Genomic DNA, 26,050 nt, shown 5'->3' on the forward strand with positions numbered 1-26,050 from the left:
TCACCGTGCATTATCCTGGTGGGCCCTAAGTCCAATGACAAGTGTCCTCATAAGAGACACACAGAGGAGAAGGTGACATGAAGGCGGACGCAGAGATTCGAGTGATTTGATGTCAGGAAGCTGCCAGCCACCAGAAACTAGAAGAGGGCTGGAATGGATTCTCCCCTGCAGCTAAGAGGGTGCGGCCCTGAAGACACTGAGAGTCAGTTTCTGTTGTTCTAAGCTTCCCAGTTCGTGTTAAGTTGTCAGATGAGTTACAGGAAACGAATACATTCTCTGTCCATGGTATCTGGTGCAGGACCTAGCAGATAGGTACTCAGCGAATTTTTCTACATTAATCAATGGTTTGTGACTCAAGGGTTTACCAGGGGAAATAGGACAGTGCTGGTAAGAATGAGCCAGTTTTAGCTTATCCGTGCTTTCCCTGTTTGCTCCTTTATTTAGGTTAGTAAAATATTCAGGTTTAGAGACGAATCTGTATACCTGAGCATTGTTCTTTGGAAAAGCACTGGAAAAGAAGATGTACTACATTTTTGTTGCTACGTTCAGCTCTGAACCATGAGAGTGATTTTCCAATGGAATAACAAGATGCTTTCCCAGGCTCCTTGCTAGTAATTAAGGTTGTTTTGGGAAATGAGAGCCATCAAACCTCCCCTGGCAGGTCAGCCTCTGCAATCAGACGAATGCAGGGATGGAGAAACCCTCTCTTTGCCTCAGAGCCATGTTTGGGCAAAATCTGGGCTGCCGTACAGATGTGGCTTAAAGAAACCAACAAGGGTATTATCATCTGGCCACTGTAGTCCCCTGATATTTATGCTGTCGTCAGTCAAATTCTGATCATGCGATCTGCAAAGAAAGCTACATCTGCTCACAACTCCCTCGTAGGGTAACAACTTGTGTTCAGTGTATCTAGATGTGACGAGAAGCACAGTTAGATCATTTCTTCCAACATTAAAAAGTAGAAATGGTCTAAAGTCAACATAACTCAAATTACTTGGAATGATTAAAAAAAGTACAAGCCATTATCCACCATGCTGGAAAACCTTGACGGTTTTATTCTCAATATCTTTGCATTAATACAGATGCTTTTTACTTTGTGCTGAGAAAAACAATCTGTTACACATAATGTAACTTTAATATACAACATAGAAACTCACCCTAAGTTAGTTACAACAAGGACCTACAAAAAACTTCATAGGAAAAAAAGTTACCTAATATCGCCACTGTATTTTCTAATAGACTGACCCTGTCAGACCCTGTCACCAATGCTCAGCTCTGTAAACAATGGTTATTTCCATGTTCTGGGGACTTGTTAATAATAGGGACACTAAAATCAGTCTAAAAAGTTCTAGCACGTCACTATATACTGTACAGTCCTTAAAAATAATTTATTGTACTGTTTCTAAAAAAAGGTACTAGGGGTGTTCTTTTGCTCTGTTTCCACATTCCGGAGCTGCACGTGAGCACTTTCATCTAACAGCCTAAAATCACAAGAACTGAACTGCAATTCACAATCACAGAGATGAGGTGGTGGAGTCGAGGACTTCCCGCCCGTTGCACACCGTCGGCACATACGTGCTTGCAGAGGCTGGAAAACAGAGCAGGACAGAAAATTCTGCATTAATCAAGGGGGCCACAGAGCTACTGGCATGGATAATCCTAGACACTATTAAAAGTAAAAAACTCATTTTAACTTGGCTTTGGAAAATGCTAGGTGATTTAGTGCTGTAGTAGGTCAACTTTCTAAACGTGCTCTGCTCAAAGTTAGTTTGTATCCTGGAACTTACCTCCATTACTGTCATACGTCTTGGAGAGAGTTGATAAGCATAATCACTGTTGAAAGAAGCCACTTGTGGGTTTAAAATTAGCTTTGGTAATCTTTAAACCGGTTAAAATACAGTGTGCAAAATTGAAAGCTCACTGCAGTTTCCTTAGACCGTTAAATTAATTACTGTTTTCAATACCTTAATTAATTTTGTTCTCTCTGGGCAGGGATGTCTGTACGTAGTGCCGTAAGTCATCTGTGAACTCCACTGCCTTAGAGGATGGTTTGCTATATTTTCATTGTTCAGTGGATAACCTCAGTGAAAATTCTAGTGAGGGCTGCGGTGCTGAGAACTTCCATTTCATAATAGTTTGCAGACAGGAAGACATTCCAAAGGGGTGATTCTCTTGTTTGTTAATGACAATAGTGACGACAGTGTCAGGGTGTGAGTATAATACGGATATATATATTCATTCTTTTTATGGCTTGTCGTTTTCCTAGATAAAATTCCTAGCTCCGAACTTGTTTTAAACAAAAGCTTTTTGTTTTTGTGAGAGATCTAGGGACAGTTAAGTTATACCTGTTTTGCCCTGAAAGCGTTTTCCTTTTACTGAATGAGAACAAAAGCAAGGAGCCCCATCCTCCATAGGATGAAACTGTATGGCCAAGAGAATCAGCTAGCGATGGCCTCACATTACCTTTTGGAGCTGAGGACGTCCCTTCGCTTGACCTGTCCATCTGGACACACTCTGCCCAGGAGTAGCTGATCCTCTTGGCTACCTGACCACAGCCCAGGTCAAGCTGCCCCGTCAGCTGTCCCATTCTTTTTCTTTTCATTTTTTAAAAAAAATTTATTTATTTATTTATTTATTTTTGGCTGCTTTTGGTTCTTCATTGCTGTGCGCGGCTTTCTCTAGTTGCAGTGAGCGGGGGCTACTCTTCGTTGCGGTGTGCGGGCTTCTCATTGCAGTGGCTTCTCTTGTAGAGCACGGGCTCTAGGCACACGGGCTCAGTAGTTGTGGCTTGCGGGCTCTAGAGCACAGGCTCAGTAGTTGTGGCACACGGGCTTAGCTGCTCCGCAGAATGTGGGATCTTCCCGGACCAGGGCTCGAACCCCTGTCCTCTGCATTGGCAGGTGGATTCTTAACCACTGCGCCACCAGAGAAGCCCTGTCCCATTCTTTAAGGGCACAGCTCTTGGTTCATAATCAGATAAACTAATTTCATGTCATGCTAAAGTGTTCATGTTCACTATCATAGTGGAAATATTCTTGCTCAATGAAATTGCATTTTTCATAGGAATTTCTTTAAACACGAAGGAGAAACTAAGTATGAAATTTGATACTACGTGGCATTAAGTGGGGGAACATTCACCATCTTTGGGACACTGATGTCTTTCAGCAGACACCGCCCCAACTAGGGAAACTCCAGCCTCTCAGTTTTGCACTGATTACTTGTCTAGGTTTGTGAGAAAATTATAAAGTCAAGTCTGTGTGGCTGCCTAAGGTTACAGTGGAGTCATGTGACATGGTAATGCTTTTGGAGATGTTTTCCTTTTATCATTTTTAGAGTGAGGTTCAGTTTTTTTTAACAATATGAGCCCACTAAGAGCTGCAATATCTTGGGGGACAGGGATGGCATAATCTACATCTCCTGAAACTTCTACAATGAAGACATAGCGTGTGCCAGATAAATGCTTGATGGAAGGTGATAGTGATAATAATTCCAAATGTGAGGGCATTCATTTATTCTTTGCAAAGCTTCTTAGTATACTTTATCTAAGTCTCGCTTCATCAAAGCTAGGTAAGGCAAGAGAGAGAACAAGGTGAAACGGAGTCCAAACAAGAGTGCTCCTGGCCATTCACTATGTGCGTTCTCTGCAGCTTCCTTGTAACCAACTGTCTGTCTACTTGGCATCTCCATGTGGCTGTTTAATAGACATTTCAAAGTCAAGTGGCCAACGCATAACTTTTTTTTTTTTTTTTTTTTTAATTTTTTTAAAAAATATATTTATTTATTTATTTATTTTGGCTGTGTTGGGTCTTCGTTTCTGTGCGAGGGCTTTCTCTAGTTGCAGCAAGCAGGGGCCACTCTTCATCGCAGTGCGCGGGCCTCTCACTATCGTGGCCTCTCTTGTTGCGGAGCACAGGCTCCAGACGCGCAGGCTCACTCGTTGTGGCGCACGGGCCTAGTTGCTCCGCGGCATGTGGGATCTTCCCAGACCAGGGCTCGAACCCGTGTCCCCTGCATTGGCAGGCGGATTCTCAACCACTGCGCCACCAGGGAAGCCCCAACGCATAACTTTTGATTCCCTAACCTGTCCCCATTTAGTCTTCCTTTCCTCAGTGAATGGTCTCACCATCTGGCTAGTTATCCAAACCGAAAGTCTAACATTTAAGCTTCTTTCCTTTTTTGTCTCTCCTCGTGTGTCAAACCCATGCTCAAGTCCAATCAACTCAGGCTCCATCTCCAACTACTTCAGTCTCTACATCCAGCGCCCTGGTCCAGGCCAGCATTCCCTCTCTCTTGGCCACTGGAATAACTGCACTGCTGGGCTCTCCGTGTCCACCCTTGCTTCCCGGCAATGCTTTCTCTGTAAAGTAGCCAGAGTATTTTTAAATGGAAGTCACCTACCTACACACCTCCTGTGGCTTCTCTCCGTGCTCTCCTTACTCTGGTTTATCCATCCCAGCACGATTCAGACCATGCCTATCTTTCTGAATTCACCTAATTCTGTGCTCCCGCCCCTACGCTTTTTTGCTTTTGTTCTCAAACACAGAATACCTATTTCTCAGTTTCTGGCCTTTTGTAATAGGTGTTGCCTCTGCCAGGAATGTTCTTCCCTCTCTTAATCACATATCTGGCTCTTTCCTGTCATCCACGTGTGAAATGTCACCCTCTGAAAAAGGCTGTCATCAGGCCACCTAGTCTGAAGTAACCAACCAGTTTCTCTCTGTCACGTTATCCCATTTTAAAGCTGAGTTTTTTCCTTGCCTTTTTTTTTTTTTTTTTTTTTTTTCTTAGTGTCTTACATCTTATACTCCTGACTGGAAAGTATGCTGGGGCTCTGCTTGTCTTTTTCATTCTTTTATCCCTATTGCTGGTCATGGAATAGACGCTGTATAAATATTTTCTGAATGATTGTATGAATGGTTGCCTTTCAAAGAATGGGGGAAACCAAGAAGTTTAAAGAAAGAAATAATCTATTATCCTGAAGAAATGACCAGCAAATGTGAGGCCTTTCGGCAGCCGCATTTTGGAGCAGGTTGGCCTTTCTGCTTCTCAAGCCACACGGTGGCATCGACCATCACCCACGCCTGCAAAGTACTGGCTGGGGCTGTGAGCATCCCATAGCAGGCATGCTGCCTTTGACATTTTGACTAAGCTCTTCATCTTTTCCAGGATCAAGTTTTATTATTTCTGTGCACGTTTTTCATTTTCAGAGGTTGAAGAGGAATGATGTGTCACGGGGGTACGTCTAGGAGAACCAGGGATTAGTGTGTCAGTGCTCCTTGCTGTCGACCTTGAACTAGTCTAATCCCCTCTCTACGTGCACTTTTAAAGATAGTAGCAGAAACCTACTCCGATGTTCCCCATAGTATTCTGGAATTTAGTGTAATTCTATTCTTAAGTGTGCACTTATGATTTGCTTGCTCACTGCATTCTAAGTTCTTAAAAATTGGGTATATTTTGACCATGTAGGTAAGAAGCACATGGGCTGCAAAGATAGCCACATGGAAAATCCTCAAGCTTATTATTGTCACATAATCTTCTACTAAACACCCTGTGGACATCATTATGGAAGGTTACAGAATAGCCTGGAATAATCTACCTGCTTTGTAGGGACATTAAAGGGAACACCCTATGTTAGAATGTCTAAACTCTTTGAGAGGAAGATAATGCAAATTCAAGGTCTTCTTGCAAGGAATAACAACAGCAAAAAGCCCCACAAGACTCTTCAGTTATTTTTTTTTTCCCCAAACACTTTTTAGTATATTGAAGGGGATTGTAACTTGTATTTTTCTGCTTCCCTTTTACTGTTTCATCTGTAGCTTTTGCCAGTGCATTTTTTTATTATGTAAAAAATATTCTCATTTTGGTACATGCTGCTGAATATAGCAGAGGAAATTACTGTTTTATGAGTTTACCACCTCAATTACTTTGCCTTTCATAAATATTTTACATATGCTTCTGTATTAGCCCATCTGTTATTCCCCAAGGTAGTAAAATATGTGGAAGAGGAAAGTGCTGTCATTTTCGTGTGTGTGTTTGTGATGAGCTTTTCTATGATTTCAATGAAATTCTCACGAGATTTTTAATGGCATAAGTTTAACCTATTTTCTTAAGTGAGGTTAGGCAGATTTCTGTAATCATCCTTTCTGTCAGAAATAAGAGGTGTGCAGGCTTATTTTTGGCTTTTCTGGGAGTGGGGGTGAGTAGCAGCTGTTACTCTAGGCTAACGTGGTACTTTTTGCTCTTTAAAGTGAAAAGTGAAGGTAGCTGAAAAAGACCTAATAAGGTCCACAGCTGACCATAGAAGGACCATTCACACCCATCAAAAGGTATGTTTTGCTTCACAAACTTGGTGAAGCTTTAGAGATCAGTGCAGCCAAGTGGCAGCTTTGTCTAGCACCGTGACATCCACTTTTCTTGTACCAGTAAAGCAGAGACTGGCCAGGCTTTGGAGAAAGTGACCCGATTTTTTCTAAGTAACTGGGCCCTCAATCAATGCTAAACATATTTATTTAATAGATTCTCCTGGATGCCAAGTCTGTTAGTCAATTTAGTGACTGAGACTTGGTTCCTGAGAATCAGTGTGTTACTCTGTGTAATAGATCAGACTTGGAAAAAAATAAAACAAACATTTAAACAGAAGAGACATTCCAGTCTGTTCCCATCTGTTCCATTTCCTCGCTCCTGGTGACCCCAAATAATTTCTCCCAGCATGTCTGCTTGTTTAGATATTTTAATTCTGTGGTCATGGAATACAATTTCCATCCGTTATTTGTTGTCTTGTCCTCCTGCTTTGTCATTGAACCTGGTTTTTTACTCATCACCTTAATTTACCTGTGCTGGGGCCCCTTGGTCCCATTTCAAAAGAAGTGTATGTGTTGATCATGTTGTCTGGGCAGATGTGACACTGCTAGTCCACTTGTTTGGTAGCCTTGCTATGTCAGAGATTTCTCAGTGGGAGACTGAGAATCCATTATGAATAAAAGTGGGCTAGATTCTCAGGGGGTGTTTCCCCCTTTATGACCAAAGTAATTGTCTTAAACTGTTACTAGTAGTCTTAAGAGGAAATCATATTCATTATGATGTTGGATAGAAATCTGTAAACATAAGATTTAGTTTCCAAGTGTGGAGTTAGAACTTAATGAAAGCAAAGACCTCTTCATTCAGTGATTCATTTCTTAGGAGACAAGATTCATGGGAAGAGAAAATACGGCGTGTACCTTTTTAGAGACCGCGATGCAACTTAATTGCCTCATGAACAGAAATTCCACTTGGTATTCAACTTAATACCTCAGTCCACTGTTGCAACATCATGCTGTCCTTTCCAATCATGTTCTTTTATTCTCTCTTCCCTCCCCCAAGAAGTACCAGAGTTGGATGCACAATAATTTGTAAATAAAAGGACTCAAGAATGTTTTGTACTATTCTACCTATTTTTCATTCTTCTCACATCCTCTTAGTTGCTTAACATCTCCTGTTTCTCCTCTTTTCTATCCAAATGTGTTTTCAGGCAAGGAGCAGAAACTCATTCACCCCAAGGCTCAAACAACTAATAGGAGCTATAAGTGCTACTACATCTAGGGGTCCAAATCAAAAGCCGAAAGGGTTAAACTCTAATAAAATGATGTCAGGCATTGCTCCTTCTTTCTAGTGGAGCTGATCCTGTCAGCCTCACCTTCCAGTTATCCACAGCCTCTGCACACTGTCTTAGCTTCCATTGCTACCAACCCGATTTAAGCCACCAGCATCTGGGTTAGGCAGTAGCCTGCTAAATGAGGTCTCTGCCTGCTCGCTGTCTTATATTCTGCCCACACAGCCAAAACCATGCTTTTAAAGTCAGGTCCTGCCGCAGCTCCGATGAAACCCTTCAAGTGTTTTCTCAGTTCTTGCAACAGAGAAGTACAAGTCCTTAAAAAAAGTCCTTAAAAGTGACTTCCAAAGTCCTACAAGATCTGCTCCGTCTTTGCCCTCGTCTCCTGTCACTTTCACCTTTATTCATTTCCCTCTAGCCTCATTGGCCTCTTTGATGTTCTTCTAACTTTGGACCTTTGCATTTGCTGTTCCCTCTGCGTGGAATGTCTTTCCCCCAGATATCGGCCTGGCTCCCTTCTTTCGTTTCCATCATGTCTCTGCTCAGTGTCACCTTATCACTTCCTTCCACTCTATAAAAACAGTAACTCTCTGTACCCTCGGTCCACCTTATTTGCCCATGTCCCATATTATTTTCTTCGCATCACTTATCAACACCTGAGTTATTAAGCATTGTCGGTTTGTTTATCTGTCTCTGCCCCCTCTTGCCTGATTAGAATGCAAGCACCATGAGTGTAGAGTTGGTCTGTTTTGTTCATTACCACATCTCCAGTGCCTAGAGCTGAGCCTGGGCACAAAAGTTTCTTCAGTGAAGGAGTGAATTATCCAACAAATTGGTCACATTTACTTGGTTAGTGGTTTCTCTCCCAAAGCCTCTGAAATTATTCCAGGTAAGGCAGACATGTTAAAAAATTTTTTTCCATATGAGTAGGCATTTTCCTGCTCTAGGCGCAGAGATATTTCCATTTATAGATGTCCTCCAGAGAATTTCACTAAAAATGAAAAGGAAGTCATAGAAATAGCATATAATAAATTGATGTTAGACCCTTTGCTTTGTTTTAAGGTTTTGATCATCTGAGATCAATGTATGGGCAGTATTTGATTAAATATATATTTTCTTTTTTATTGACATATATACATAGTTCTCAGCATGGTACCCTGTTCCCAAAGGCGTTAATAAATTTGGGGCTACATGGAAATGCAGATGACTATAGGTATCTCTCATACAATACCAGACTCTCTGGTTTAGGAACTCTCTTTGAGCTACTGTGTTTACATTCTGTTCTAATGTACAATACAGAAGAGAAACTGTACAATGTAATGTAATTCAAGAAAGTGATGCTTTTAAAAAACTATGGAAATGAGAGAAATTATATCTCTGGCATAAACATTAACTATATTCATTTGTCGTCATCAAATCACATTTTCTAAGAAACTTAGTGGGTAGCCCCTTTGGAATATCAATGCCACACCTTGTCTGTGTGCAGCCTGGGTGTGGGGATCACCGGGGGCTCAAAGAGACATGATTTATGCTGTTGAACTCCCTGATATGGGCTTTTGAGAGGAACACAAGTCTGTACTCATGCTGGTAGAACACGATGCTGTCATGTGTGGTGCTTAAGAGAAAGCTTTTAACTTGAAAAAAATCACTGCATGTGCAGATGCTAAGATTCTCACTGTCAGAATAATCTCTGAGATGAATTTTGTAACTGAGCTGGGGCAGAAAATCCAGAGGCCACAGGAGCCATAGAGCAGCTTTTGAGAGTTTTATCTATGACTTCAGTTATCAAATTCCTTAAAGTACCTAATAGATGGGACCCTGGTTTTCTCATCTATAAATGTGTTTGTTAGAATAAATGATCCTTAACATCCCTTCCAGCTCCAGTCTGTGTGTTAAAGAAGGTGGGCTCTAGCTGCTTGGGGAAAACCTAGCAAAATAGTAGAGGTAAAGAGAAAATGATTTAAGGGTTGCTTTAGAGTGGTTGTGAGACAAGTAAATGGAAATATCAAATCAAAGAAGGAGAGGTATTAAACATCAATTTCCTAATGTATATAGGGTTACCTATTACAGCTGGAGACTATCCTCCCATCCTCAATGAGGGAATGAAAGGGAATAGAAAGAATGAGGTTCTCAGGAGTGCTGTGGACTTCGCTCTCTTGAGGGAAAATAGATTGACATCTATCTGATTTGGATGTACTAGGTGTATTCTGCCTGGAAGCAAATGGCTCAACTTGCTGAAAACTCTGGGCTCTTCCTATGTTGGTCAGAGAGGATTTATGTTTATAATATATTTATGCCTGTAGCGAAGAAGACGTTCATTTCAGTCTGGGGTGCCAAATAACTTCCTAATTGGCTGACCAGTCATCATGGGACTCCCTGAACTGTAAAGTGCGGGTATATTATGCTGTTTTTCTAGACTAACACTGTAGAGAAGAAACTTGGCATTATGTGTGTTTTTTTTTTTTTTTTTTTTTTTAATAAAGTCCTGTTCAGAGTTGAACAATGGCTTGCCCCGGCCAACTGGGGTATCTTCAAAGCTTGGCCATTGATAGGTGCAAAAGCTTGTCCTCATGCACTTGCTTTCTGTTGCCGAAGCTCTGTGGCAAATTATACCGTGAAACTAGAAGGCGGGTCCCTCGATCTTTTTAGACTGCTGCTTTCTTTTTATAATGTGCAAATGCTCAGTGATAAACAATAATTCTATTAATTGAGCAGTTCGCACATTACCACCTAGACAAGTGACTTTCTGAATAAGGTTATGGCAGAGAAAATCAATCTCCATATGCCCATGGCTCCTCCGGGACCCAAATCTGGGCATCATTAATTAGCAGAAGCCTCTTGGCTGATCTTAATGATAATGACGTACATACATCTGAATGATCACCATGAGCAAGAGAAATACACATCCCCGTAGGACCACGTCTGGGTACATAATAGCTCTGAGGACTGTTGGACACCCTCCATTTCTTTCTTCTCCCCCCGGTCTCTGCTGATGCAAACCCATATTAGTGTCAGCAATATTCTGACCTGCGCAAGGGCCTGTAGGATTTTATGCTGCCAAACCTCACGTGTACATCCAGCTTGTCTCCCTCAAAATGACGCCATTCGCTTACATTCTGCACCCATGCTGGTAGAACAAGATGCTGTCGGGTGTAGTGCTGAAGGGAAGGCTTTTAATTAAAAAAAAAAAAAAAAACATTGAATTTGCAGATGCTAAGATTCTCAGCATAGGTTCTTGATTGCCTGTCTTTGGGAATCAGCTCTGGGAAGCTCCTTTGCTTCTAAAGCTGAACAAAACAAAGAATGACCTCTTTTTTTTTTTTTTTTTTTCCTCTTCCAAATACAAAGGATGTTTACTTATGTGTGTGGGTGTGGGAGTGGCATTATAAGTATGAGCTTAGGATTTCAGGGTCTCTGAGTTGTACTGCTATTGCAGGGTGCATTCCCACCTTCAGTAAATGTTTGCTGAGTGGCCAGGTGCTTCTGTGGGAGAAATGCCTTCTGTGGAGGGTTCCGGACAGCAATGGGGGAAATGACTGTGCTGGGGTGTGGCTCTTGGGCAAAGGATGGGACTTCAAGGGCCTCTCCTTCTCTGAACCCAGGGCCTCCTTTCTCTTTGAGGGCATCCAAGTGGAGCTCCCTGCTCTGCACTGATAGCAGTGGGTGAAGCAGACAGGATGGTTTGGGCCAAGGTTCTCAAACCGTTTTCCTTGGACCATCTCTGTTGAACCAGCTGGAGTATCTGTTACCGACCAGACTCCTGGCCTTTACCAAGACCCCATGATACAAAGGGTGGGGCCTGGGAATCTCCATTTCAAAGAGTTTTTTTTTTTTTTTTTAATACACAAATATGGGGGACAACTGGCCTATGGGTACACTTAGTGGAGAAAAGTTGCTATTTCCTTTATTTTTATTATTCTGACTCCCACTGTATGTAGTTAATCAGATACAACTAAAATTGGTCTCGTTTGCATACAGCAATATGCAAACATTTCTCAAATGGTGAGTTTTCCAAGTTGTCCTTCACGATGTTCTTTCTTCCATGCCTGCTTCTGAGTTAGGCCGTGCTTTTCTATCTTTTGGGAGCAACTGCTCAGATTTTAAAACCCTCTAATTGATCTCCTTTCTGCTGTCAACCACCTTAGCTGCTGTCAGGGAACTCACTTAGACTCCAGAGTGATGTGGTGTCTGCTTCTCTCTCGCCAGAGAATTCACCCTGAATTAATATGGCCGCACCTTCCAGTCAAGGTGACTTCTTGGTATTGCATAAGGTTAAGAGTGTCATGTCACTGAATCCCTGCTAAGAGTGCAGTGCCGGTTGGATTTGGGATTTGGAGAGTGCAGCATAATAAGAATGGCCACAAATTCTTTGAGCGGTGGAGTCTGCCTCCCTCCCCTTGAATGTGGGTGGGCTCTGTCATGCTCTCTGGGTCCCACGTGGAGAGGCGTCCCACCAAGCCACCACGTATGAGAGTGAATCACTGTGGACCCTCCAGATCAGTTCAGTCTCAGCTGACACCACAGAAGGACCCCAGTCAAGGCCTTGCAGAGCAGGTGGACTGCTCAGTCAAGCCCTGCCTGAATTCCTGACCCACTAGATCAAGAGAGATAACAAAAGGGATTTCTTCTAAGCCACTGAATTTGGAGGAAGTTTGTTATGCGGGACTAGATAACTAAATGTGTCTGTGCTGGGGGGTAACTCCGTTGCTATACCAGCTTACTCTCGTCCATACATGGGGTTTTTGTTTTTACCTCTGGAGGCACTAAGTCAGAAAACCAGCAGCAATACCGGTAACAATAATCCATTGGAATAAAATGCCTGCAAATACTTAACCAGAAGAACATAAATTATGTACAACCTAAGAAAAACATATGCTGTACTTAATGCAGAGCATTTTAAGGATTTTTCTTGATTCTTTAAACAGCATACTTCCCAGTATTTAGGAGGGAAATGGATATTAATTGAGCTGAATCTATAATGGAGGAAACAGGCACTGAAATATTAAACCAGTTGCTTAAGTTTTCATCATAGTGGGTCAGTAACGCGTTTATACATAGAACTAGGCAAGTGGCTTTCAAATACGTTTGACTGCAGTTCATAGAAATAAATATTTTACCTGAACCTGGTACCCATATGTAAACTTGAGCAAACTTGGTGAAATACTACTTACCCTATTACATATGATACACTCTAAAATACTTTATCCTCTTCTCTTTTATTTTTATATTTTTTATTATTATTATTTTTAAATGTCCAGGTCAGTTTTGTTTTATTTAATTAATTAATTAATTTGGCCACACCGTGCGTTATGCGGGATCTTAGTTCCCTGACCAGGGGTCGAACCTGTGCCCCCTGCATTGGGAGTGCGGAGTCTTAACCACTGGACCGCCAGGGAAGTCCCTCTATTTCCTTTTTTTAAAAAAATGCTGGTCAGACATGCTAAATAAATTTCATGACCCATTAATGGATTGCATTCTACAGTATGAAAAACACTGCCCCAGACACTAACCTTCCTGGGACCAGGGATTCTGTCTTATTCACCACTGTGCTTAGAAATTTCTGGTATACAGAAGGCATTCAAGCATTTAATGACTGAATGAATTTCATGACAGTGGTTCCAATTTATTAAAATGGGAAGGATACTAATCACAAGTCAGGAAATCCAGTGTCAACTCTTGAATCATTGCATATCCTTGAGAAGTAACTTCTCTTATTTTCTCACCTATAAAATAGAACTTGTGATATCTTGTACACATGGGATAAAATGAGCCCACAAATATTAAACTATCGTGAGTAAAAGATAAAGAATTACAAATAAAAGATCAATGGATTCGTTACTTATGCACTTTGAAATGCCTAGAGATACCACTCAAATACTTCACTTTGTTACTTTACTGCCACTTCTTTAATTTGGATTAATTAGAGGAAAATTGTGGGGAAAATGAGATCTAAATTTAGACCTTTTTAAAGAAAAAAATTAAATTTCACTGAGTAACAAAGTAGTCCTAAAATGTTGGGCTGGATAGACTCGTACCTTGAAGTATTAGTTGGGCCACTAGCAGATTAGATACTGAGTGACAGCTTAAACAGGTCCATGGCAGTTGCAGTACATTGTTTTTGTGTAAATGGACATTTCTGAAATTCTGAGGGGAGACTTGATTGGGTAAAGTGTCCTTGTTAACTCTTCAGGAATTTATTAATTCCTAGTACCTACATTAGAAAATGCCACCATATCTAAATTACTGAGGTTTGGATGTATGAGATCTGAAAAATGTCTGGGGAAGACTTAGGGACTCTGCTAAATTGTTTTAATAACAGCCAAGAGTTCTAAGCTATCAACAAGACTCTTTCTGCCCAGAGGTAAATCACGCTGCATAGCCTAGGGTAATTTTCCTTTTGTTCTCCCTGGAAAGTTTACCAAGTACGTAGTTCATGGGAAATTTCCCGGCTTGTTTTCTAGATGAAGTAGCACAATAAGGTGGTTTGGTGCCCTGGCTTTGAAATCAGAGAAACTGGCTCTTAAGTTCTGGTTCTGCCACTTTCAATACGTGTGACCTTGGGTAGATCTCCAAGAGCTGTGAGCGTTAAATAAGCTATATCACATGTGCACACCTATTAATGGTATGAAGTATTTAGCACAATGCCCAGCACAAAGGCAACAATGATAGTTCCTCTTAACTGTATTATTGTTGTTTTTATTAGTTATTATTATTAGTTATATGCCAGTTCTTTCTGGTCTGGACTAGCTAGCTTTTATAGTTCAGCTGCTAGAAAAGAGATTTGTTTGCTCAAGAAATAAGCAGGTTTCTTTAAGGTTCAAGGAAAATTATTTCACAAGTTTTACCAGGTCCTGGGACTCAGCCCTCGTGACACCTGGAAATTTAGCTGAAAACGCAGTAAGGTCTCCACCTCTATAGCAGCTGAGACCGAGGAGTGGTATACACACAGCGCATCACTGAACATGTGCTGTCAGCCATCAGTCTTCCCTTTGTTTGCTAGGAAAAGGGCAGCCCTATAAATTGTGCACTTTGTTGGAGAAACTGGGGCACTAATGCGATTGCTCACTTTGTGATGCTGAGCTATTTCGAAGTTTCCTTTCTAATTGGCTCGGGGCAAAATTGTGAAGTAGTCATTTGTCTCTGTCACTTCCAATCCTCCTTCCCCCCACCCCCCTTCCCCTTCCTCTCCCCCCACCCCTTCCCCCTCATCCTTCTGTCAGTGAATTTCTCCTACTTCATACCATAGATTAGCTGAAAATTGCTTAAAAGATTGTCCCCTTTAGCTACGTTTGTGCTTTAGATGCCTCTAAAGAATTAAATGATTCTCCAAGGATACTGTTTCAGATATTTGCAGGCCAGGAGGTGAGAGAATTCTGGCTGGGAGTTACCCTGGTATCTTTCAGTTAGCACTGCCTTCTCAGCTGAAAAAACATTGTGTCTTTGTCTTTGAAATAGGAGGAAGATCTATTCTAGCATTTTCCAAAGTGTATTCCATGGGATATGCGGTTGATTTTACTGTGATCAATTACTTTTAAGAAACCGTAAATAACAAAGTGAAACAGGTTTCCCTGCTGTAGAGATTCTTAAAAACCTTTATCATGCTCATGTCAAAGGAGGTGCTTTGAACTTCCAAGTGGGTGTTTAGGATGTAGTATTTTCCACCATATTTGATTATCTTCCTCTTCTAATTTTTATGAAGCACCTTCAGTATCTATGTGACACAGAACATACTTTACAGAGCACCAATCTAGTCCAACCCTCTAGGCCAACTAAGGAAGGAAACAGTAAAGTGATGTGCTCAAGGTTACCTGTTGACCTAGTTGCAAAGTCGGGACTAGAAACTTGGTTCTCTGACTCTACAACTTGGTCAAAAATCCCATTTGTGGTTATGGATTTAATGTCTGTCATCCCTGCTAGACCGCATCCTGCCAAAAGCGAAACTTGACCTCTTCTGCTTATCACTGTATCCTTAGCACCCAGCACAGTACCTGGCACACAGTGATCAAACCAGCACTTACTAAATTGAATTGAGATTGATTATGGGGATGGACATGTGTTGTCTGTTGCTGTCTATGTCTGTTGCTTCTCCTAGCCTGCTCCCTACTACAGTGAAGGGGTCAATGTCAAGTTCCATACTTACACTGAGAATACGTGGTCCCAGTTCCACTGACACTGAACCTGTTCAGGTGCAGTCTGTGTGTGACCACATTCTTCTGGGGTTGAAACAGGATGATGTGCACCTTGGGTGCAAACAAACAGCCCAGGACCACGAATCCGCTCAGGCTAACCGAGATGCACATGGTCGTTGTCTGCACCTATAAGAAAAGATTGCCTAGTTAAGTGTCTTGACTGTAAATTCAATACAGTGGCCAACTCAAGAGAGCACTGAAAAAAGAGCAAACTGAAAAAACCCAAATCATCCACAGTTCTGTTCTTATTCTAGCCAAACCAATACAGCAATTATATTGGATCTTCTGAGTTTGGGATGCACATGGAAACATTGCTTAGGATTTGTGAGCAAACGCTCTTCGTGTTTGGTGTCCTGAAGGCTTGCCAAGACTTCACACGGATTTTCTTGTTTTGTTTGTTTTCTTCTTTACTTTGTATAAAGATATTTCTGCAGAGCCACTGAAGTCAGAATCTTAAAGAGTCAAATATCAGTATTCAATGATGAAGTGACCAGATAACTGATAATTTGAATCAATCAACTTGGCTTGTTTAAGGTTTACTATATTATGAACAAATCTGGTCCTGTTTTGTATTTCCATTTCTCTTTCTTGCTGGGAGCTCTGTCGGCTCTTGGTTTCCCTACTCAACACTGGGGGACATTATCAACTTTCTTCTGGGGTAGCTACTCTTCTAATTATTTCATTAGCATCTCTCTGGAATTTTGTTACATCAGGTGCTCACTGTTGCGTCTTTCTGTTCTCCAGGCTTCTATGCACCCATTCTTGACAGAGAATTGTCCCTTGCTCCCTCTTTGCTTCCCCTGAAAGCAAACCTCAGATCTAGGTTTTATCATCTCTTCTTTTCATTCCCTTGCCCACACTCTCCATCTTCTCCGCTCTCCTCATTTATCCTGGCTTCAGCTCCCATAGATTTTCTGGAAAATCCCAAATTAGATTCTACGTATTTAATCACTTTCACTATGAAAAATGGAAATTAATTATTTCTTGTATCAGTTTCTACTCAGAGTAACTATGGTAAATCCTAGAGTCATTTTAGAGTTCTTTTTCCTTTTTCCCCAGCCGATGCTATTACCAGATAGCAATAATTTCTCATGCCCTAAAGTGTCTGACCTTCCTCTGTAATCAAAGGAGGCTGAAGACTGAACAGTTAACTGGAAGAGCCACATAACTTTAGAAGACTTCTTTCTGTTTTGGATTTTTAAAAAATCAGGTTACGCTTGTATCATAATTCTTCAGACTCTGGTTTTACTTTAATTGCTGAAAGTAAATCTCTCCTCACTATCTTTTTTTTTTAAATTTAATTTTATTTTTGGCTGCGCTGGGTCTTTGTTGCTGCGTGCAGGCTTTCTCTAGTTGCGGCAAGCGGGGGCTACTCTTTGTTGCGGTGTGCGGGCTTCTCATTGCGGTGGCTTCTCTTGTTGCGGAGCACGGGCTCTAGGCGCACGGGCTTCAGTAGTTGTGGCTCGCGGGCTCTAGAGCGCAGGCTCAGTAGTTGTGGCTCACGGGCTTAGTTGCTCCGCGGCATGTGGGATCTTCCCGGACCAGGGCTCGAACCCGTGTCCCCTGCATTGGCAGGCGGATTCTTAACCACTGCGCCCCCAGGGAAGCCCTCTCCTCATTATCTTAAAGCTCTTGCTCCCCTAACCACTCCAGGGCTCTCCAACTTGGTCCCCAGTTTCAGGCTCTTCTCTCTTTTGTCAGCTTCTCAGAAAAGTCTACTCTCTAATTCCATGATGGAAAAGCCTTGATAAATCATAACTATGTTATTTATAGCAAGTCCATTACTGATGTAATTTTTTTTTAACATATATGTATAATATGATATTAGAACTGTGCTGTTCCTGCCTCGGTTTTGACCGTGGTGCCAATGTGAAAGCTATCAGATATCCCAGTGAGGGTGAGACAAGTTCAAATGTGCACATTTTCAAGAAAACCTTCTATAACTTTGAAACTCCTCACATACTTTAAGACATTGCAAGGAGAGGAGAAGGGAGGCTTCTGTGAGGAGATCTTGCCCAAAGCTGTGCTGTGAATTCCATGCCCTCCACCCCTTAGGGGGATTGTGTCCATCTCTTCGCTTAAAGCTTACAGGGGAGGGCGTCACTGTGGCCCTTCACAGAAGGTCTGAGGTTTTTCTGTGGTTGGGAGGATGCCCTGCCTGGGAGCCTGATTCCTGTCTGGAAAATCTAGAAGGTGAGAAATGGCTAGTCACTTTTGTAGCAGAGCAAGGAGACTTGCTGATGTATTGAGATAGTCCTTTACTCTAAAAATTTATCAAAACAAACGCTATGTGAGTGGTATGCCAGCCAAGATGAGCCATTGTGGGTCGTCTAGGGCCCAGGTGGAGGGGCCTGGAGTCCTTCTCAGAAGGAGGCTAGAGGGGCGTAGCTTGATGTCCTGGGCCTGACTGTGACAACTCAGAGTAGCGAATTGCCAGCCAACTCACTCAAGGACTTGCGGGAGGAAAAGGCCAGCAGGACCTTTCTGATGATCAGGTGAAAACACCCTTTAATCATCTTCCAGGTTATGCCAAGGGTGTGTCTTTAGCCACTGCGGACTTAGAGATCATAAAGTCATCCTGTTATGTAAGAACCATCCTACTTCTTCCTTATTACTCTCTAACCGGGCCTGAGAGGGAAATAGCAACTGGTGGGCTGGGGAGTGTGAGCTGGGAGAAAGGGGAAGCCAACCACTGCAGCTCCAAGGCAGGCCAGACCTCAGGAGAAAATGATACTGAATGTTAAGTCATGATATGATTTGATAACTACGTAGGACAAGGCATTTGAATTTCCTACTAGAGACTTTTTTCCATTGAAAATGATTGTAGGACCTTATGTCACCTAAGGGCACACACATTCACGGGTCTACCAAGGTCATGAGAGTTTTCATTCATTGATGTATCCCCAGCACTAGGATGGTGTCTCACGTAAGGTGAATGGTCAGTGTTTGGATGTATCCACTGGAATTTCCATCCAGGGGTGGAGGGGTGACTAATCTCACTAACTACTAAAGGGACACTGGGAGGCATAACTAAAGGTGCGTTTTGGTCATAGTTTATGCTGCATATTTTTCAGTATACCTGTTTTAAATTTAATACCTTTTAATTTTTTTCAAAGCCCAAGTATCAGCCTCATAGTTTCAGTTGCCCAGTTCCCTCTATAACTCACACTATAAAGAGTCTGTATTTATCTATAATTATTTGTCCTGTGTCTTTGAACACTCCCAGTGCATGCTGCTTTGTTTTCATCTTCCTCAAGCTCCTAGAAACACTTCACATGGTTAATCACTTCCTGGATACATCCTTCCCTCACTGGACAGTTCCTTGTCTGAGTTACCTTTGCTGACTTTTTCTCTTCTACCTGAATTCTAAGTGCTGGAGTGTTTCAGAACTCAGTTTTGGACACTCTTCTCTTTACCATCTCATTGAGTTCCGTGGCTTAAGTACCTCCTATGTGGATGATATTCATATACGTAGTACTAGTTCCAACTTATCTTCTGGGCTTCCAGACCTATACATTCAACTGCCATCTTGGCATATTGTTGTAGATGTGTAGTAGGCAAATCAGAATGAATATGTAAGCAGAACTTGATCCTTTCCTCCGAGTATCTCCATTTAAGTGACACCAAATGCCACCCACTTGTGCAAGCCAAAAACCTGAGAGTCGTCCTTCATTTTGCCTTTTCCCTTACACCCACACATCCAGTCCAATAGCAAGTTCTGTTGGTTCTTTTGGAAGATAATCCTTTATGGTCTCTTGGGCTTCTGTATGTCTTTCAAGCAGCGGCTCTGACTGCCTTTGTGCTGGACTTTCTTTTCAATGGTATTTTTATAGCAAAGAGCCCTAGAAGATAGAGGTAGTGCCTGTGGAACAAAGGACCAGCATATCACTCATTAGAAAAGATTCAGGTTCCCTAATCTCACTGTTCCTCCCTGTAATGCCACCACTGACTGTGCCGTGGTCACGGTGCCCTTTGCATAGCCTGTGGGAAGGGGGACTCAGGGAACCAGAGCCAGTGCGGAACTCCGGCTACTGCTGTTGCTTTGAGTCATAAAGTCCTTTTTGTCAGCGTCAACAAAACTGTGGCAGGCTAACATGTTAAGTTAGAATCAGTCAAGTAAAATCTCAGACTCTTCGGTCTTTGACAGTCGTGACGGTGAGATCGGAAAGGCTTTCTCAAAGAGGAAGAATGAGGGCCTTGAGGGCTGATGAACAGGCCTTGAGAGAAGTCCATGGGGATCCGCAGCAAACAGGCTGACCAAACTGTACGGCCACCCAGGCAATAAATATTGCTCCACTGTATTGCCATTAATGAAGAGGATTTGGGGAGTGGGTCGCAGGCTGAGTAACAGGAAGTAGATTCAGATAGAGCTGCTGAACCTGTACTGAAGTTGTTGCTGACTCAGCTCTGGGGGTGGCGTGGATTTCCTCCCTATTCTGATTCAGGTCCTTGGTGGGCAGAAAGTTCTACTCTTTTTTCACATAAAAGTTGCAGGGACAAGCACCTACACTGACCCTGAAAAGAGAAGCCTTCAGAGAAGCAGAGACCAAGTGAGTCATTTGAACTTTGGCTGGCTCCCTTGGGAAATGAGGGAAGAGGGCGACTAGTGCTTGTGAAGGAAGAATGGCAACAGCTTGGCCCTCTTAGGGCTCATCCCTTGCTATAGTCTCTCACGCCAAACTTAGATCCATTCTGAGATGATGAAAGTCTCAGTTTTTTATAGTGGAACCTGGCTGCAGAAAAGGAGCTTTGGTCCTCTCTGTCAGATTGCCCAGAAACAGGATAATGCTCTGGGAAGCCATAGATGAGGCACTGACCGGTGTTTGGGCTCTTCCTGACCTGGATTGGGTTTAAAATGCTGACAAAAGTGCTGCACCAAAGAATGAGAGGCTGACGCAAGGAAATCTGGATGAATTCTTGCAGTCAGCTGCAGCCCTGGAAAGCTTGCTTAGCCCTTATGCTAAAACCAGGCAAGACGCTAAGAGATGTTATCACGATGAGACAGCAAATGCCCTGGATTAAGATGAACTCCTTGAAAAAAGTCGCTGCTATCTGTGCAAGTCAGTGGCGAGTGAGCTGAAATACACCAACCACGTGGCCCAGGCAGATAGCTACCGATATCTGGCTCTGGCCTCCGAGTCAAGGGGTCCCCAAAGTTGAAATGAACAGTGACAGTAACGATGATGTTGCCATTTAGTTCAGGGTTTTGGGTGCTCAGAAATATTGGACCTTCGTTCGGTTGAGCCATGCATAGCTGCCACATGCTGGAAACACAGAGCAAATGTGCCTTCCTTCCTGGCATGGAGGTATCCATGCTGCCTGATTCCTCCCTTACTCTCTCCATCCTGATTGTAGCTGCCTTAGGAAGGAAGGAAGGATAGGAACAATGTCTCCCCATCCCCAAGAATGGCTGCCATCCATACGCACCAGACCCAGTATGCTGGGAAACTCTGGGGAGGGAAGAACTCAAATTTTTATGCTCTGTTGGTTACAGCCAACCAAGTCACCATCCTACCCAGACCTGTTAGGGAGAAGGCAGGGCTGGGACCAGAATGAGGCAAATGAGGAACTTGCCTGAGATACACCTTTAAGGAGGCACCCAAAACTCAGTAATCAAGACAAATAATATTTTATTGCAGTATTTTTAAAAAATAAAAATTCATGCTAAAAGCCTACGATGAACACAATACCAACCTTTTAAATAAGGATAAGGTCGGTAACAGTGCTGGGCTGTGATGTATTCAAAGTGAAGGCAAAAAGAAAAATCAGCAACACTGATCTTATCATGATGACTGCTCATGCAGGTGTTACCGGGCCCACTCTGCACTGCCTAGTGGAAATTGGGACTCGCGGAACCTACACAAATGCTGATGTTCTGGCTACAGTGGTGGCTGCGAGTAATAAAAGTCCTTTGTCTCTGAGTTAGGAGTCTCATGTCTTCTGTCAGCATCCCCGAAACTGTGGCAGGCTAACCTGTTAGATTGCAGGATGGATTAAAAACCCTTCTCGGTCCTTCACAGGTTCTGTCTCCGTCACTGACATCCTACCCTTGGCTCTGGCCACCATCGTCTCTGACCTATCGCAGTCACCTAACTGCTCTCCCCACCCCTGCTTTTTCCTTTCTGTCATACATTGTCTTCAGCAGCTTGTTTTTTTTTTTTTTCCCTAAAATGTGAGATCACAAAATATGAGATCATTAAACTGCTCCACTTAAAAAGTATTTCAGTGGTTTCTTTTTCCATAGAAAACAAAATCTAAACTTTTTACTATGGCATATAAAGTCCTATGTGGTCTAGCTGCCCACCCTCCCAACCACCTACCTCTCATATAAACTCACTCTTCCATCTACTCGTTAAACTGTAGTCAGATACACCTTTCTTTTCTAAGGCATTTTTGCCTAGGGGTGTTTGCGCTTGCTGTTTCTTCTGTCTAGCGGGTAGAATTCCCCTGGTTGGCTCCTTCCCATCTTTCGGTAGGGTATTATGAAATAGGCACTAGTAGCGGTGGCAAACAGTTTTTGAAAGAATGAGATGTGATACATTTCTTTTAATCTTCAAAATAGTCAACATGGGAAAATTGAAATTTCTTTGCAAGTACTTAAACCTTGTAAAAATTCTAGAGTCACCTCCAAATCTGCCTAGGCAAAATGCTTTGCCTGCACCAACCCCAGTAAGAATCCAGCATCTTGATACCTAGAGTATGGTCCTTTGCCTAGCAGCATCTCCATCATCTGGGAGCTTGCTAGAAATCCGGAACCTTGGGCCTCATCCCTTCTTACTGAATCAGAATCTTTAGCAAGATTCCCAGGTGGAGGCGCCTTAAAGTTTGGGAAGCACTGCAGTAGCATAACCCCGCCCCCTTCCATCATAGTACTCACCACTGCATGAGTTATTCTGAATTTTCACTTGTTAATTATTTACTCACCATCTCTATCCTCCTCTCATTCCCCACCAGATTATCAGTTATAAAAGAGGAGGGGCTTGTCTATGTTGATAGCTGTATCCCCAAGGCCCATAATAAATGCTCAGATACTTTTGGAAGACATGAATGAACAAAGTACTCAGTAATTACCATTTAAACTTTTTATGGTAAACTTTCCACCCAAACATGACCTGGTTTTTCTTTACACCATTTGAACTATGTATTGGATCCCTGATGACCCGGTGTTTGATTCTTATGCTCTCTGGGATGGTTTTGTTGTGATACAGAAGGAGGCAGCCTGGATATTTCTCAAAGATCCTTTGAATTTTTGGATTCTTGCCCAAGTTTTTGCTTGCTCTGTCTTGATGTCTCTTACAGCGTTGACTAGTCTTGCTTGTTCTAGGCTTTACTCCTACAAGTCCATTCTTCATATTAAGGATGGATAAGTGTGTGATATAGTAGGAAAGGCATGGATTTGGATCCAAAAAAACTAGTCCTACTATTTTTTAACTGTGCCACCTGGGAAGTTAATTGCCCTCTGAGTCTGTTTACTCATCTTTCTAATGGATAATGAAATTTGCTTTCCAGGGTGCTAATGAGAATATGTGAGCTCATGTATGCAAAGCACTTAGTAGAATAAGGTCTTGGAATTTGGTCAGGAAGACTTAATTCCTTTCTTTCCCTCTTACCTTAATCATGTCACTTTTTGCCCAAGCGAACAACCAACCAAAAGAAAACAAGAAAAATTTAAAAATCACAAGACCTCAAAGCCCTTAAACATTATTTAAATGAATTCCTCTACCTGGTATAATCTGACCAAGCTGCCACAGTTCCCATTAATTTCTCACTAGACTCCCCCTATCTTCCATTTGAGCACGACCGATATTATTGCATTCTTCTTGGTTCATTTCTATTTTGCCTCAAGAATATTCCCTGTAGGCCCTATATGCTTTAACTACCTTACTTGCACTTTCCTACCAAGGTACAGGATGAAATCCCACCTCTTTAAGGAGATTCCTGGAAAGACCAAGCTCTTACTGATCCAACTCTTTTTTGAAACAAATAGGCATTTAAGAGTTTATATCAGCAATTTAATTATAAACTCTTCTGTGTTAATCTTGAATTCGTTCATGCTTGTTATTTTTTTCCCAACTGAGATGTAAGCTTTTTGAAGACTGGAATAGTGCTTTATATTTTTTTTATAACTCCCAGTGGGTGGCAAAGTACTGAGTCATAAACCTTGTTGACCGATGCCCAAATTCCTAATGCTGGTACTTAGATTATTATTGGGTACTTTTCTAATGCTGCTGATTCTATCCGAGCCACATGGCTTCCCTCCAGGAAATTTTAAATCGCAGTCTGAAACAAGGGTCCTGAGTTCAAATACTTATAGGGCTATGCAGATTCATACGTGAAGGTAGCCAGGTGTAAGAATTCAGGGGCTGGTGGGAGTTGTGGGCAACAGGAGTGAGAGGCATAAGCACTACTCAACCAGCTAATTGTGGGTCCACATGTTTTATTTTGTTAAGAGAAGCCAAGAATCTAGATAGTTATGTATAAATTCTCAATTTTCTTACTTTGGCAAACATTTCAAAGAGTTTCAAAACAGTGCAGGCCAAACTAGAGATATCTGTGGGACAAGAAGAGCATGTGATTCATTAGAGCAGCGATTTTCAATCCTGCCTGCAAATGAGAGTCACTTGGGGAGCTTTGAAAAATCCTGATGTCTAAGCCCCAGATCAGGCCAATTAAATCAGAATATCTGGGGCTGTGCCCCAGGTATCAATATTTTTTTTCCAAAGCTACCCAGTTGATTCAATGTGTGGTTGAATATGAAAACCTCTGTGTTGGAGGCTCTGGTCTACTGTCTCATTTCTTTTGTAAATTTAGGATTGGGATTATTTGCAAGGATAAGTGAGACCTCAGGTGATCTCTGTGGGATTCATTGCCTTAATTAGCATAGCCCTTAAAACACTCAACTCTACAACCTCTGCCCCATTTTCCTTGTAACTTCTGCCATGTGGTAAAACTTCTGGTATTTTCAGCTAATTTCATTTAATCATGATATTGCTATCATGTTAAAGGAAAAAGTCATTTTTTTATATTTTAGGAATAAATGCTACTTCATTCAATAAAATTAAATTTTATTCTCGGTAGTATTTTTGTTTTATTTTTTCATTAGCTTTTTTGAGAATGAATAGTTTCAAATCATATGTCGAGGATAGAACAAATAACATTGTAACTATTTTGCAGTTCCAATACCCCAAGTCCTGTCTACTAAGGATGGCTTCCTAAGAACTGAAAAAAATATCCTTACAGATCTATAGGAGGAGGATGTGTATAGAAAGACAAAAGATAGAATTGGGGGCATTAAAATGCATTAACTGTAGTTCTCCATTTAATCCCCACACTAGAAAGGTACAAACTCCTGTGTGCATATAATCTGACCTTTGATTTTGCTGATTTAGTTCTGATGTCTTCTCTTTTGACAGATTTTCAAAAATTTTTATAGGTAGACTTATAGAAAGCCCGACCATTATCCCAACATTGAATGTATATTCTTTATTTTTCTTGCTGCTCCTTTAATGTGGTCCATAGGTTTCAGTCACAACGTTGTGGATAATTTGCTAGACTAGACACATCAAGCTTTGCCAGTCTCTTGATCTCTTGCTTTAAGTAGCTTTGTCTTATTTTTGAGCTGCAATATTCAAGAGCTTGGTAACGTAGGAATTGCTGATAAACAGAAATATTTGAGGACTATTCCAACCTACAGAGGCACTTTATTTTGTGAAATCATGTTGTAACAAGGAAACCATAAGGCCTCTGGAAAACTTAATGACGAATTAAGAAATATAGAGAATAAAAACCAGTTGCTTAAGAGGAAAAAATTCTTATACTCACTCATTGGAAGATACGAAAATCAGAATTATAAATGTGAGAGCAACTGATTGATGGTTTCAACAATTTGAGAAATTTTGATGGAATCATGTACTGTTTCTTTCAGGAGAGATGGTCATTATATTGAAGTCCAGAAATCTGAACTGAATATTACTGGAGACTATATGAATAATGACTTAATTAGGTTACCTGGATATAGACAGTAAAAGTTTTAACTGATTCAGGGATTACATACATATACCACGTCTACAGGAAGTAAAGTTGTAGAAAAAGTATAACAAATGTCGTATTTTAACTTGTTTTAGATAAATAATGATGCTTATTTGAAGCTCGTGTGAAAGTTTTTAGATCTTTAAACTGATCCTGGCTTAATGTTGCAACTCTGCTTTAATTTACAGATTGATCTGTGGTAGCCAGGTCCTTTCGTGTCTAATTTAAAGTCTTATTCTCTTGT

At 41.7% G+C, this 26,050-nt stretch overlaps 2 protein-coding genes across 2 annotated transcripts in view; one reads left to right on the forward strand and one right to left on the reverse strand.

The window, feature by feature from the left end:
- Positions 1-26,050, forward strand: part of ELAPOR2 (endosome-lysosome associated apoptosis and autophagy regulator family member 2) — a 289,732-nt gene that overhangs the window by 194,404 nt on the left and 69,278 nt on the right. The gene's annotated exons all lie outside the window — the stretch shown is intronic.
- GRM3 (glutamate metabotropic receptor 3) overlaps positions 1,057-26,050 on the reverse strand; it is a 239,238-nt gene continuing 214,244 nt past the window's right edge. Inside the window, exons 5-6 of the mRNA XM_007170277.2 lie at positions 15,729-15,903; positions 1,057-1,588 (exon numbers count right to left, since the gene is read on the reverse strand). Coding sequence (XP_007170339.1) covers positions 1,515-1,588; positions 15,729-15,903 — 249 coding nt within the window. The 3' untranslated portion in view covers positions 1,057-1,514. The remainder of the gene's footprint in view (positions 1,589-15,728; positions 15,904-26,050) is intronic.

This window comes from Balaenoptera acutorostrata, chromosome 7 (assembly GCF_949987535.1).
Source record: "Balaenoptera acutorostrata chromosome 7, mBalAcu1.1, whole genome shotgun sequence".
Classification (NCBI taxonomy): domain Eukaryota; kingdom Metazoa; phylum Chordata; class Mammalia; order Artiodactyla; family Balaenopteridae; genus Balaenoptera; species Balaenoptera acutorostrata.